Below are 14,907 nucleotides of genomic sequence, written 5' to 3'. Positions count from 1 at the left end.
CTAGTTGATGAACGCGCTAGGGCAGCGAGCGAAGGACGGGTGAGCAACGAACGCGAAGGCGAATGTATGGACAGCGAGCGATGATGGAGGGAGGCGAAGAAACAAGAGACAAGACGATGTCGAGGAGAACTAGACAACACCGAGAGAGTTTAAGGAGAAGCGATACGCTGCTACAGTAGTCGGCCCTCGGCTGGCCAAGGCAGGAGACTGCGTGCGTGTTGGTTTGGCCAGCGCTGAATGCGCAACCTGTGATTTCCTCCAACAGCTCACACACAGCACAGCGCGACGTCGAGGTGGCCAGTGCTGCTGCTGGGCTGTGCTTTCTGCTAGGGGTCGGCGCGTGCGAAATTTGTGTTTTGGCAGATGTGACAGATGGAAAAACAGGGGCTCGCCAGCTCGACGGTCGGTCAAACTGGGCGATGCTGCGTAATTGCACAGCTGCCGACTTGCCCGCGCTCATCTGCGGGTGTTGATCTTTGATCTGCGGTCTGGACCGAGACGCGCTCGCTCAGACTCCCTCCTTCGTCCGCATGTGTTCGTTGCATCCTGCGAATTCGCCCAGCAGGGATATCGATGCTTCGGAGAAAAACAGCATCCGACACCTGTGACTGCCGTTCCCCTTCCTAATCTGTCATAAACTACAGTGACCTCTCTTTCAGAAGAAGATTAGCTCTTCGCCTCAATGGAAGAAATTTCCCCATTTGACAGCTGCACTGCGCCGATCGACCCCCTGTTCCAAGGAGTTCCGACTCCAGGCTGTGCTTGTGTAGGTGTTGCCGTTCCGAAGCACTTCATTACGACTGTAGTCGCCGGACTTGGAGGGTCGACTAAGTCTTGGCTCTAGCGATGTCGCTTCCGCATCTCTCATGAAGGTAGACGGAATCCAATCGTCTTCGGTACGCCCGACAAAGGCGTCACTCAGCTTTCCCACGGTGAGCCAAGTTGTAACAAGCGCCACCTGTCATATTCCGTCGGCAGTGTTGGTCGCGGGCCTACCGAAGCCCTTGTGGATGCTGCTCAGCCTGCCTTGTCTGGTCTGGGCTTGCTTCGGGAACGTGGTCATCTTTGAAGTTTCTATAGCTGATGTTCGCTCGCTTGATCAGTTGACTGACCTTGAAACCTAAAGTTTTATGAAGCGAAAAACGCAGCAGATCGCTTGGCAGATGAATGCGTGTTCGGTCTTCGACATCATCAGCTTGGTCATTGCAGGATGGAGAAGCGTAGCTGAACGGCGCATTTGCAACCCAGAAGCTTGACCATGGCTCGAGTGAAGCATGTGATGATGTCGTACCCCCCGCCGCCGGCGAGATCCCCGATCGGTGAACCAAGAATGACAAATCGGTCGATAGCCTTCACGAAGCAATAAGGGTCCAGCGTGAGAGTGGAGGCTTTTTCCCGAAGAAAGCGCGTTTCGCGAGCGTGTGGGAAAGTTCACACGAGGCATGGGAGCCACCAAGTGTTGGACTTTCTGGGAATGGGACGTGACGAGCCGTCTGACACGGTTAACAATCGACTGCGCCACTTTCGAAAGCATCCTTCTCACCCATCGGTTCCTCCTTTCTCAATATCGGCATCCTCCGAAAGGCCCTTGCCACTAGCATTGAGGGCGACGCACTCCCTGACGTAACAGGTGCTTCGAAGCAGCGACGGCACTCAGACCCGCAATCACGATGACCGACGCACCAGCGAGCTCGTAGCAGGCGGATCTTTTAAAACTCGAGATTTTCAGCTCCTGCCGCCTTCTCTCGGCACTTCTTCTGCTACCGTCATTCGAGCTCAATCGAGACCATGCTTGCGACACTGGACTCCGCTTCGCCCTCAATGGCCACAACAACCGCCACTGTCAACTCGCAAGAGCCCTCCGACGACGAGATCGCCGCCACACAGCAATCTATGCTCGAAGAACTGCACGCAATCAGCGAAGAGGTGCTCGCCAACAAGCCAATGGGTGGCGATGCTTCCTCGTGCGAAACCGGGACTGTCATGGAGTCTGGCCTTGCCGAAAAGGAACGCAGTGAGCCAGCGGACCAACAGATCTCGGACGGCGGGCCTGCGAGACAAGAAGAATCAGGACCGTCCGCTGCGGGAAAGGCGACCAATGACGACACATGTCCAGCACCGCAAGTCGATGAAATGGATGTCCGCGCCGAAGCAGCTCCGGCAGTGCACCTCGTCACCGATGTCGTCAGATCGGAGTCCTCATCGACCGCGGCGTCTCAGACGACAGACGTAGACGGAAAGATTCAGGGAGGAACAGAGGCTTCTGCTGCACCCTCACCAATGGAGGCCGAGGCAACAATCGTTGCGGTCGCAGATGTGGAAACATCGCTTTCGGCGCGACTCAGCTTGAAGGGCCCAGTACATCCTCCAACGGATTTCGATGCAGCGACGGCCACTGAGCTGGCGGATGCGCAGACGGTCTGTGACCAGGCCGACGCCTCGCTCGAGTTCGACCATTCCGACTTGTTCGATGGCATCGAGGCAGATGCTTTTGATAATATCGAGCTCAGTCCACCTACGCGCAGACGGGCGTCTCTGCCTTCCATAGATGGAATCATCAGCAACGGACATCAAAGTGTGCCACCATCGCCGACACGAACGCGGGCTTCGATGTCATCCCAGATGCCAGCAGATGCGGAGTTCGACTATGACATGGACCATGCCGCAAACAAAGAGTCCGAGCAAATACCGCAAGCTAGTCAGATGGCATCTTTCCTCGACCCCGGCTTCCTCGGCTTTCAAACAGGACATAAAAAGCAGGTCAAGCTAAGCGAGAAGGGGCTGCAAGCTGCGCGCAAGCTTATGCTTGACCTCGAACAGACGACGGACTTGCTGCCGCCATCGCAAGCTTCCTCGTCAGCACAGACGCGGGCACTTGCAACGGCGTCGAATGCCGTGGCATCTGGGCAAGCGAGCAATGGACGAGATGTCCTGCCAACGATCGAGCGCACTCCATTGCAGGAGATCCTCCCGAAGCAGAGCAGTGTTGCTACAAATGGAACTGAACGGCACCCATTCGATACCAAAGGCAAGCCGGTCACGACATTGGCAGTGCCAGCACTGCAAGGTGCGATGGCCGGCCAAGTCCTGCAGCCAAGCTTTGCGACGCCAAAACCAATACGAAGTACCATCCTCAGCAGCGCTGTGGGCTTGTCGAGTCCAATGCGAACTCCAGCTGCCGTATCTGGCTCGCGGTTTTCCACACCACAGCCCACTAAGCGCATCTCGCTTGGGGTGCTACCAAGGGCGGAGTCCAGCGGAAGCAGCACGGGCAAGAAGAGGACTTTGCCCAAATTCGTTACGCCGTTCAAAGCGGGCAAGCGTCCGCGCGCCGAAGATCCGCAAGATCTGGCCTCGCCATCTCGCAGCCTACCGAGAGCTGGCGATCGTGATACTACCAAGGCGTCTCCTTTGCCAGCTCGGCAATATCCCTCTACCCGAAAGGTGCTTACACATTCCTTGCAAGGTCCCGCTGTGTTTCGTATGCAGTATGACGGCCCACGTCACAGACTGGCAGACGTTGGACGACCAGAGTACTACTCAGCGATGCAGATGATCGCCAAAGGCGTGCCGGACGAGATTGTAGTCATCCTCAACGATGCATCCAAGGCGGCTCAGTATGCATTCGAGAGCTCAGACGGCACGCTGCTCACGCAACATGTGGCCCTCGAAGAACTGCTCGCGAGGGGGTGTTCCGCTGCCAAGCTTCCGTGGGTGCAGAACCACTGGACATTGATTCTGTGGAAGCTTGCAGCGCTGGTCCGCCTCGAGCCGAGCAGTGCACCTGAGCGCTGGAGCTGGGACGAGCTCATTCGTCAGCTCCTGTACCGCTACGAGCGCGAAGTCCATCTGGCGCAGCGCTCGTGCCTCAAGCGGATCCAGGAGCACGACTCTTCTGCAGCGAGGCCGATGGTGCTGCTGGTGTCGAAGATCTTCGAAGAGGAGACTGAGGTCCAGGATCGATCAGGCGCAATCGTTCCTCGCAAAAGCACGATCCTCGAGCTCTCCGATGGTTGGTACCGCATCCAGGCTCAAATCGACGCTACATTGACCTGTGCGTGCCAACGTGGTCGACTGCGCATCGGTCAGAAGCTGGCCGTCACGGGGGCGACGCTCGATGCAGTAGGCGACGGCAACGAGGTTCTCGCGGCTTATCACATGACGAGCCTTATCCTGGCCGCGAACTCGGTATCGCTGGCACGATGGGACGCTAAGCTCGGATTCTCGGCCACGCCATTCTGCGCCAGCCTGCGCAGTCTTACGCCGGGAGGAGGGCTTGTATCTCTTATGGATGTTGTGCTCACCAGGGTCCACCCTCTCGCCTACATGGATGCCGACCGCGCCAACTTCAATCCGAGCGCAGCCCGCGGCGAGCAGGAAGAAGAGGAGGCTCGCGAGGCTTGGGTCAAGAAACGCGAAGATGCTGTTCAGCAACTTCAGCTTCAGGCAGAGTCCGACAACGGACGGCTGTACGATCTTGTCGAGGCGCTGAGCGATTTACTTGGCGACAGCTTCTTGCCTTCTGTACCAGACGATCCAACCGGGCACTTGATGGCAGTGGCAAATCAGCTGTTCGATCAGCTCAGGGCGCAGCCGAATCCGGCTTCAGCGGTCAATCAGTTGGTCGTCGCGGCAGGGCACACAAGTCTTGTCCCGTGGCTGCACAATCTGGCCAAGGGCGCAATCCTGGCAGGTGAGGGGATGGGCGGGTCGAGACTGAGCGAGGACCTGGACAAGCTATGTCCGCCACGCAAGGTGCGCGAGTTCCGAGTCGTCAAGTTCAGAGACGCTCGTCTCCCGCCACCACCTCCAGCAGCAGCGCAGCAGTCGAACGGCAACGGTGCGGGACCAAAGAAGAAGAATCCATACGCTCGTGAGGTGCTGCTCACCGTCTACGACGCAGGCAAGCTAGGCGACGAGCTGCGAGAAGGCAGACGCTTCTTGGTCACCAACCTCATGCCCTCGGAAAGATCGGCTTGGCGGAAAGCGGACGAAGCAGCCGACATCTCCCTCTGCACAAGGCGCGATACCAAGTGGCGGCCTTTGTCGTGATCTTTGCACATTTCATCTCTGGCTCAATTAAGCGGTCAGCTATGTAGGGACACATTCAGCCTGACCTGCATTCTCTCGAACCATTCGCACGCAACTGTAACTCGCAACTTTCGCTCTTCTATCATTGTTATGTGTGCGCGACAAGACGACAAGGCAACCTGCGAGTATAAGAACAAGCCTAGCTTGGTGGAGAGGAACGGCGAGGTCGTTACAACGGAGCAAGCATATCGGCCTTGGGATCGATCACGGGCTCGCTCCCGTCTGCACCCTCAGGCATTTGCTCGTCCTGCTTCGCCTGACCTGCGTTGATTTGCATCTTGGACACAGTCTCCGCAGCCAGCATCAGTGCGGGCGGATGCGTGGCTAGTCTCCTGCGAGGCTTGTCCCTCGCTGCAATTACAACATACGGCAACGGCTCACCGTCTTTCGAACAAGCCTGCAGCCACTTTTTCATGAAGTCTCGAGGACCCACGGTGAACTGATAAGTGTCGGCAAAGCGAGCGAGCAAATGGCCCGACGACTCGTCCTCGCCGCGATTGTAGTAGCGCATCGACACGCAACCCGGCTTGATGGCGAAATTGAGGGCGATGCAGCAGCCGCCATAGCACACGCGGAACGGGCTGGCAAGGTACTGGCTGCGATCGATGAGGAAGCCTCCCTCTGCGGTTCCGATGAACATCAATTTAGAGAGTCAGTATGGCCTATACGAGAAATCGAGAGAGGAAGAAAGGGCAAGTATGACGTACGATTGTCGGTAGCGTTGATGGGCGAGGCCTGAACAGCGCCTGGACGGACCTGATCTACATAGATGCAGTAGTTGCTTGAATCTTGGCAAAGCTGGCTGAGCACAACGGGCGAGTATACGAGCGGTGACGCCACTGCGCTGCCTTGTGTGTCTTCGGAAGCGGTATCAGCGCGAGTACTTCGCAGTGATAGCAGGAGGATCAGTAGGCCCGAGAGAAGCATTTTCGAAACGATCCTTCGTTTTCGAGCGACCATATTGTTTGAGGCAAACTTTAGCCCTGCCCCGCCTCTTCGCTTTTCATTATGATGACGAACCGTGTGCTCGAAGCGAAGCGTCCATTTGGGTGGTCGGACTCCCGGGGAGTTGTTCGGAGGGGCTGAACCTGTGCGCTGAGCGTAATGTGGGCTTCTGCGGTGTCCCACTGTTGCTATGACCGTCTTGGCAATGGCTGCCCTGCAGGTTAAGCACTCGGCTGCCTACTGTGTGTTGTGGCTTTCGGCACCTAAGTCCGAAAGACAGGGGGTCAGGATGAGGTCCTCGACAACCACCCACTGACTTCGTCGCCGCCGCTTCCTCATCACGCCCATCGCCCACCTCATCTTTAGCTGGTAACAAAAGCCAATACACGATCCTTGGACACTCTGCGGCCCCAGGGTGGTTGCAATCACGAGGCCAGCGCTTGTACGAAGCTCAGGCTCAGTCGATGCGTGACGATTGCTGCGATTCACTCAACCGACCAGCCACTAACGTTATTGGGGCCCTGTTTGCTTGATCTCAAGCACATCAAGCTCATCTCGTACCAAGACATGTGACAAGTCCTCGGGTATGCGCGCCTTGCAGGACTGGAAACGTCGTCCGTGAGTGGAGCTAAACCCACGTCAAGGGGCTCGAGCATGTCCCACAGCATTTACAGCGTGTAACGTGGGTCCAAAGCACAGCCCGCGATCGTCCCACCCGCATCGACACCTGAGCCGATGAAGGGGTGCTTGCTGCATTGTATCTCTCAGTGATGGATCGTTTTGGTAGTGTCGGCTGCTCTTCTGGTGTCTATAAGAAGCACCCGCTCCAAATCTCATCAGTGAGTCCAGACCCATCGCTCAAATCTTTCCGACCCTCTCCCAAGCAGACACACCATCTCTCCCTCAATATGAAGTTTTTCTCCATCGTATTCGCTCTCGCCCTCATCCTCGCTGGAGCTCTGCTCGCCGAGGCGGCTGCCATCGAGCACGCTGGTCCCTGGAGCGACATCCACCCCAAGAGCGCCATGAAGCACTTCAAGATCTACGCCGAGCCCGCTGATACTGACCTACGTACGGCCAAGCCCGACTACAGCAAGTGCACGACGTACAGCGATGCCGGCAGGAAGGCCACCTTCAAGTTCTTTGCCACTTGGGACAGGCTGCAGTTCCAGAAGCTGGGTCCTCACACCCTCGGTGTCAACTGCATCAATTGCACGCCCCAAGAGCTGGGCAACATCTACCAGACCGAGATGTACCTCAACTGCAAGATTCAGGACCAAAGGCCTGCTGACTGGACGCCTCAGGGCCAGTAGGTCTCTGCTCGATGATGCTCCGCAGTCAGCACCCTCCATGACAGCGAGCGTGACCATCCCAGCTTCCTCGCACCGCAATCCTCTTCAGTCTTCCCCGCTATTCATTCTGCACATGCCCTTTACGATGAGACGCCTTTTCTTTCGTACAGCAATATTGTCTTTGGTGGTAGTTGCTTCTAGCTAGCAATGAATGCTGTGTGCACCACGTGACATGGAGAAGTCTCTCTGAACCGTCAAATAGTTGGCGTGCTTGAGCATCGTCTGTGCTGGTCTGCGGGCAAATGCACGCCGAGCTGCATGGCATGCATGAGCGCAGCAATTTCGCGTCACGGGGAGACGCGTGAAGCGAGCCTGCGGTCTGAGACAGCTGCACGTTTTGCGGTGGTGTTGATGTGTTGTTGTCGTCTTGGACCCTGGATTGGCTTTGTGCCGGTTCGAGGACTGCCAGCAGCAGCCGCGAGTCAAAGCGCTTTGAAGAGGTCGGCTGGTCCGCTTGGCCGGTTTGCTAGGCTTGTTCTGGGCTCAGCAGAGCCATCTCATTTGAGTTAGGCTCGTGCCGACTTCGGCACCGATCATCCTCAGTTGTGGGGAAGCCGACAAGCTTTTGTTCCCACGCTTCAAGTCCACAGTCTGCGCAGCTCCTCCCTTTGTCACAAGCTTTGATTCGATCATAAACCTCCCTCAACTGCTAACCACCATCAACTCTCCTTCTCTTTGACGCATCAGCGCTCCCTGTCAGAGATGGCAACCGTATCACCACCCGCCCAGCAGCGACTGCTCGTGGCCCTGCTCAACCGAGCATCCACCAATTATCGACTATCCATCCTCAACCAGCTCGTGTCAGACGCCTCATCGCCCTTTGAGCTGACTGCTGAGCGCTCGCTCCGAATCTCGCTCCCCGAAGACGACGGCCTGCTCCGATCGCTGCTCTCAAACGAAATTGAGACGCACGGAGAAGCCGAAACACTTGTCAAGTGGGCGCTCAAGTTTACAGCTTCGACCAACTTCTTCTGCGTGCTCAGCCTCAAGAGCGACAGCCAAGAGCCGCCCGCGTCAAACATGTGCGAGGTGTTCCTCAAAGATCATGCACCGAAGCTGTGGGAGTCCTATGGTCAAGACGAGATCTACTTCTCGCCCGACCAAGCTACCGCCGAGATGCAGGTCCAGCTGCTGTTCCCTGACGGCGAAAGCTACAACGCTCTCACGCCTCTTAGCACTTCGTCGGACCTTCCCAGAGCTGCTTCTCTTTTTGAAGCACCTCTGATGACCGCAAACGCATCCAACTCGAGCCAAGGGGAAAGCGTATTCAGCCAAGCCTCCGCTTCCACCGCTGCCACTTCCATCTCGCCCCACACTCGTCCGCAGAGTCGAGCATCTCTGGTGAATCCCACTCCTAAAGCCAATCCAGGTAGCGGTATCTTCAAAGCACGCGCCATTCCCAGTGCCGTCACATCCAAGCCCTCGATCGAGCCCCGACTCAGTAAAGCAGCCGCCTTGCGGATGGGCGTTCAGCTTCCCGCGTCGCAGAACTCACCCGCTCGATCTCGTGTCGCTAGTACCTCAAAGGACGCTTCCAACGTCGGTATCTCCGGAGTGACAAAGCGAGCCGCACCACCGCCCGTCTCGCTCAAAGCACCGTCCATCGCTCCTCGACTCAACAAAGTTGCACTAGCTCGTCAGGGTGGTGTCGCCAGCGAACCCGCTCCTGTCCCTCGCAGATCCGCGTCTGTCGCCAGCTACGCTTTCCCCTCCACCAGCAAAAGCGCATCGACCGACTCAACGACAGCGTAAGCCCGTCGACTTCTCCTCCACCCCGGGTCACAAGCGTCTCTCCCTCGCCGGCACGGTTGCTTCCACTGCACCGCCTACCATCGCACCTCGGCTGAACAAGGCTGCACTGGCAAGGCAGACCGGCAGTGTTCCCACTGCGACCGCCGCACCGAGCGCACATAGGCCAGTGGACTTCTCCACTACACCGGGGCACAAGCGGCTTTCACTCACGACGCCCCGCAGTATCGCGTCCATCGCTCCACCCGCCATTGCTCCGCGTCAGAACCGGGCCAGCATGAGCCGCCTGCAGACGCAGCAGCCCGCGCAGTCTGCTCGATCCACCGCCCCTCCTTCGTCGTTTCGACCTGCTCGTCCGACCGATTTCACCTCCACTCCGGGCCACAAGCGCGCCTCTCTCTCGCTCAGCATCCCTTCCCTGGCCGCGCCGTCCGTTGCACCGCGTCCGAACCGCGCCTCGCTCGCACGCACCCGGCCCACAGCATCTTCCCCTGATACGGCGACCGCGAGCGGTCAGAAGACCACCCAGACCCGAGCAGCACCAGACTTCAGCGGCACCCCAGGCCACAAGCGCGCATCGCTCAATCTGAGCCTCGCCTCGCTCAGGGCGCCAGCTATCGCGCCGCGGTTGAACAAGGCGGCGGGTGCGCGGATCGGGCTTGGGGGTGTGGCCAAAAGTGGCGCTTGATCTGCTCGCACAGGTGGTTAGGCCGTCGTGATTGTCGATTGGGCTGGGTTGTTGGAGCTGAAATTGGTGACGAATTTTCTTGTACGATAGCATGTCGCTGGCTGTAATGGTTGGTATCAATGACACATACGAGAGGGTGAAAAGTGTGGGAGCGAGGGAAGGAGGTCATTGAGAGCGAGGAAAGATTCGCTGCCATACGGAAGGGCGATGCCGAAGAGGACACCAGCGTGGCTGACATGAACGTGAAGGGCTTGCGTGATGCCCTCGTTCAGCTCGACAATGCGGGACAGCAGCATCGGTCTGGCCTGACGCGCTTGGCGTCGACAAGGGACCTTCCGCCTCTTGCTCCCTTTCTTCAGAAGCTGAGAATGCGAGTCCGTGGCCGTGTGAACAAGCATTGCCACAAGCGCAACATGATGGAAGCGACTATGGAACGACAGAACGGCGGTGACACACAGCCTTGTTCGCTTCTCAAACAGCCCTCACTTCAGACGACACATTGCACAGTCACTAAGAGAACGAGCGAAACAATTGTCCAATGAAACACAAAACAAATTCTACCACTCCACATCCTTCCTCCTATCCGCGCTCAAGACTCGGCGAGGACGCGTTCGATCTCGGCGTTGACGAAAGCCTTTTTGCTCTCGATGGAGGTTCCGTACTTGGCCTCAAGCTTGGCTCTGAGCTGTTTCTTGGTGATGGTGGTGAGGTCGGCTTCGGCGATGAGGGAGCGGATGTCCTGCTTGATCTGGGTGTCGGATGGCAGACCTGCAGCGACAGGCTCGCGAGGAGGGCTTTGGGAGCCGCCGCTGCCAGATGCGCGTGGCATGGCCTGTTGTTGCTGAGCATGCTGCTGATCAGGGAAGCCGCCGTAGCCGAGTTGAGAGCCGCCGTAGATGGACTGCGTTGCACCTGCTTGAGGGTAGCCGTACATGCTGGCCGTCGTGTTGAAGGGTTGAGGCATGAAGCCGCTTCCGGCAGCCGGCATGCCGTAGACCGAGCCAGCCGGCAGGCCGTACATGGACATCGGCTGCTGACCATATCCGCCCTGCATACCTGCCAGGCTGTACGTCGACTGGCGAGCTGCATCCTGAGGGAAGTATCCGCTGCCAGCACCTCCCATCTGAGACCCGGGACCTGCAGGATAGCCGCCGTAATGCGAAGGCGTGCCGCCGAACGACGGCGAGGGACTGTGACCAAAGCTTCCGTTGTTGGGCAACATCGGCTGACCGTACAAGCTGGGTGCGTACTGCGAACCGGCGCGCGAGCCAAGCGACTTGTTCTCCGCTCGTGCTGCCTCGATGATGGACCCGATCGATCGTGCCGAGTTGCGCTCCCAAAGCTCGTTCTCGTAGTCGGTCCAGGTCTGCAGAGGAATCTCGCTCGGGTCGAACGTACCTTCCTCGTGGACCACCACCTTCTGACCCTTCTCGCCCATGACGACACGGGTGTTACCCCACGAGAAGTCGTCCATGTGCCAGAACGAGTAGAGGGGCAAAAAGAGCGACCAGATCGGGATACCCAGAATGTAAATGATCATCCAGCCGATCATCTCGAACTTGCGGTTGAGCAAGAAGATGATGGCCTGGCAACCATAGATGGCAGCCAACATGATGATGGCAGTCAGCGGGATCGTGCCGTTCTGCGTCACGACCAACACGATCAGGTAGACAATGTAGGCCACCGTGACGGGAGCGATGATGGTCGACAGCAGATCGATGAAGACGATGAAGCGCATCGAGAAGAGACAGAAACCGCAGAGACCGGGAGTGAAGATGAGCTCCACCAAGTTGTGGACCGTCGAGTTGATCCATCGTCGACGCTGCGACAGCAGCACCTTCCAGTCATCGGGCGCCACGGTGTAAGCCTTGCAGTCGCGTACAAAGATGGTCTTGTACTTGCCAAAGTGCTTGAGCACCAACGTCGTCAAGTATCGATCCTCACCGAGGTGGAGCAGGTTCTTGGTGTGGAGCGTGTCGACGCGGTTCTCGGCGTAGTCCTCGACGATCTGCGATGCGATGAACAGCGGTCGGTGCGTGTCGGGCGTGCGAATGCGGAACATGGAGAAACAACCGGGCAGACAGGTGACGGAGCCAAAGAGGGACTCGAACGCCTTGGCCAGGTAGTGCGAGATGTAGTACTCGTAGACCTGAAGCATGGTGATGATGCTCGCCTTGGCATTGGAGAGCGCCGTCTCGCCGCAGAGACCAATGACCTTCTTGTCGCGGATGAAAGCCGAGATGAAGCGGTTGAGCGACATGACCTCGACCTCGGTATCGGCATCGACCTGCAGAATGTACTCGTAGAAGCTCGGGTTGACTCCAATGACATTCTTGATCTGGTGGTAGATCTCGAGCTCCATCGGGTTCATGGGCAGACCGAAGTGCACCTTGTTGAGGAATCGCATCAGCACCAGCTGAGAGTCACGCTTACCACGGTTACCGGGGCGGGAACGTTCGGTCGGCTTACCGCATTTGGCGACGACAATGTACGGGACGACGTGACCGCTGTGCTCGTAGAGACCGCTGTAGATCTTGGCCATGTTGTGCTGCTTGCTGCCTTCGCCGAGCGAGAGGAAGCTGAGTGCCTCGGGTTCCAGGTTGGGATCGGCGCCAAGAATGTCGAGCACGATGCGTGGGGTAGGACGGTCATTGCCCGAACCGACGATCATGCCGTCGCAAATGATGAACAGCAGCTTGCGCTTGTCATCGTACTTGAGTGCAGCCAGCGAGTTGATCGTCTTGCGCATCGACTCTTCGCCCTCCGTGTAACAGGGAACCTGGCAAATGACGAACTTGTCATGGTCCTCTGGCTTTCGCGCGCGTCCGAATTGAAGAGCAGCAAGGAACTTGAATCCGAGGATGGCCACCATGAAGAGGGACAGAGCCAAGAGGATGTACTGCGAGAAACGACACTGCGGCGAGTTGCGGTGATCGACTTTTCCGATGAAGTACAGATTTCGCAGACAGACTCGTTGACGGTCCAGCACATCAGCGTCGAGAGGCAGATTGTCGAACTGCTTGGTGATGTCCTTGCCTGGGTTCTGAGTGATCAGGCTGATGATAGCATCGCTCATGAACTTTCGGTTGGTGCCGGCGGCAGCCTGGAAGCCATCTGGAGCTCGAAGCACACCCTGGTTGCCTTGCTTCACGTAATCGGTCACGTCGTAGATGTCGCCGCGGTAGATGGCCACCGCCCGTCCCTCCGAGAGAATGTCGCGGATAAGATCGCCAGTGAAGCCCATGAAGCCGACACGGTAGTTTGAGCGCAGCAGCCACATGGTCTCGTAGTACCAGTCGGGTCGAGCGTCGTCCGTGTGGTAGGACCGGAAGTCGTGGTACTGCGCATTCTTGTCGGTCGAGTTCTCGTTGGACAGCTGGACCCACGGGCTGACGTTGCCGTCGACACCGTTGCAGAGCGCATTGACCTGGACTGGGAAAATCCCGGTGGCATCCTCTCCCGCGTACGCAAGGATCGAGTTGGCAGGCACGACGGGGACTACAGACTTGTGGCTGGCAACGAGGTTGCTGAGGTCGAACACTTCACCTCGAATCGAGGTGAACGAAGAGTCGCCCTTGTGCGTGGCAAACTCGTTCGGGCTGTAGACGTGCTGCTTGGGGCAGATGAGGTTTCCGAGGACGACAATGACGAAGACAGCGCAGCCGCAGATGAACCAAATGATGAGGTTGATGGCCAGCTTCTCTCGCCATGCCATGCGGATGTCGGGTCTCTGGAGGGAACGGAAGCGTCGGAGGATGAACGAGGGAACGAAGAACGTGATGGCCCAGGTGAAGGCGACCCACTTTCGACGGGTGGAGCTGACGCCGATTTCTTCGGCGACTTCACCAAGAGGCTCCTCAGTGAAGGCAGCCGTGCCAGCTTTCTCGTTCAGACCGTTCTTGCCCATGTCGGCGAACATGTTGCGCGACGGCGCGTAGGCCTCGGATCCAATCACAGAAGCACCGCCGCTGAGCGGTCCGCCAAAGCTGCGTCTTGGCATGGTACCAGTCATGCCCGAGTACTGGCTCTTGACCTCCTCGAGCATGTCATCGTGCTCGGCAAGCCCACCTCCGACCAAGGGCAAGGCGACGGAGGATCGATCCTTGAAAGGATCGCCGTAAGCGCCGACAAAATCGTTGCTGCGGCTGCGTGGCAAATCGGGGCTCAACACGGCTAAGGGGGAGAAGGGGTCGGACTCGCCACGTGCTGCCGTATCGGCGTCGAGCTGCGCTCGCCTCTCGTTGTTCTTGACCTCTTCGGGATCGGCGGCACGCAGCTCATCCTCGAGCTCGCGGAAGGCGGTGTGAGAAAGGAAGACCTTGACACGACCCGAAGCAGCCTCCTCGTCGGACCAGGACATGACCTCGCGGGCAGCCGAGAACTTCTGCTTGGCCTCGCCTGAGACGGCGTCGCGCATCTGCACGGCTTGGAGCGAAGGGGTGTCGGCGTATCGCTGACAGAACTCCTCGTAGGTCATGCTGACGCTGTACTCGTGGAGAAGCTTGCGCGACATCTCGGAGAGGCCGAGGGTGGTGATCTGGTGCTTGACCGCTCGGGCTTCGAATTGATTGGGGAGCTGGTTGTCGTTGGGGCGGATGCAGAGCGTGAACCATGTCTTGGTCTCCTCAAGCGTCTCCAAAAGCAGGTCGAATGCCCCACGGAAGTCGCCAGCGACACATCGAACACCAGTCTTCTTGGACGTGGAAGCGTCACCGGCATCAGCTGCATCGTCTTCCGAGTCGTCGTCAGCGTTGTCGCCTTTCTTGACCGTCGCGCTGCGCTTGACCGTGTTGCCACGATTCGGACGGCGTGTAGATGGTGCACGGATGGGTCGGACCGATTGCTGAGCTGCGACGATGGTCTGATCGTTCTTAGGATGCGACTGGGTCTTGAGCACCTTGGTGTTGAAGATGCCACGCACGAATGGAATGGACGATCCGGTCGAAGCATTGGGATCCGACCCGAGCTTGCCAGCCTCTTGCGGGCTGCCGCGGAGCAGTGAGACAAAGTCGGGGCTAACCACCTCGCTGTTCTTCTCGAGCAGGTTCTCGCTAGTATATGTGACGGCGCTGTTGTAGTGGC

General features: G+C 58.1%; 5 protein-coding genes across 5 annotated transcripts in view; 3 read left to right on the top strand and 2 right to left on the bottom strand.

The window, feature by feature from the left end:
* Window positions 1–1,821: 1,821 nt before the first annotated feature.
* PSEUBRA_005860 (BRCA2, oligonucleotide/oligosaccharide-binding 1) lies at window positions 1,822–5,052 on the top strand (the record flags this gene model as incomplete). The annotated part of the gene is made up of 1 exon (XM_016439275.2): window positions 1,822–5,052. One exon carries the CDS (start codon window positions 1,822–1,824, stop codon window positions 5,050–5,052), a length of 3,231 nt encoding a protein of 1,076 aa, XP_016290041.2.
* Window positions 5,053–5,260: 208 nt separating this feature from the next.
* On the bottom strand, window positions 5,261–6,018 carry PSEUBRA_005859 (uncharacterized protein; the record flags this gene model as incomplete). Its single annotated transcript, XM_016439256.2, has 2 exons — window positions 5,261–5,712; window positions 5,799–6,018. The coding sequence occupies 2 exons, from the start codon at window positions 6,016–6,018 to the stop codon at window positions 5,261–5,263; spliced, it is 672 nt and encodes a 223-aa protein (XP_016290040.2).
* Window positions 6,019–6,944: 926 nt separating this feature from the next.
* Window positions 6,945–7,349, top strand: PSEUBRA_005858 (uncharacterized protein; the record flags this gene model as incomplete). The annotated part of the gene is made up of 1 exon (XM_016439266.1): window positions 6,945–7,349. One exon carries the CDS (start codon window positions 6,945–6,947, stop codon window positions 7,347–7,349), a length of 405 nt encoding a protein of 134 aa, XP_016290039.1.
* A 741-nt stretch (window positions 7,350–8,090) lies between these two features.
* Window positions 8,091–9,825, top strand: PSEUBRA_005857 (uncharacterized protein; the record flags this gene model as incomplete). The annotated part of the gene is made up of 2 exons (XM_059465631.1): window positions 8,091–9,136; window positions 9,303–9,825. 2 exons carry the CDS (start codon window positions 8,091–8,093, stop codon window positions 9,823–9,825), a joined length of 1,569 nt encoding a protein of 522 aa, XP_059320361.1.
* Window positions 9,826–10,414: 589 nt separating this feature from the next.
* PSEUBRA_005856 (Cytochrome b5-like heme/steroid binding domain protein) overlaps window positions 10,415–14,907 on the bottom strand; it is a gene marked incomplete at both ends in the record, with an annotated part of 5,989 nt that continues 1,496 nt past the window's right edge. The window contains one exon of the mRNA XM_059465630.1: window positions 10,415–14,894. Within this exon, the coding sequence (XP_059320360.1) occupies window positions 10,415–14,894 (4,480 nt within the window). The remainder of the gene's footprint in view (window positions 14,895–14,907) is intronic.

Source organism: Kalmanozyma brasiliensis, assembly GCF_000497045.1.
Source record: "Kalmanozyma brasiliensis GHG001 unplaced genomic scaffold PSEUBRA_SCAF7, whole genome shotgun sequence".
NCBI lineage: Eukaryota > Fungi > Basidiomycota > Ustilaginomycetes > Ustilaginales > Kalmanozyma > Kalmanozyma brasiliensis.
The sequence above is the reverse complement of the archived record's forward strand: the minus strand, read 5'-3'. Positions and strand labels throughout refer to the sequence as shown.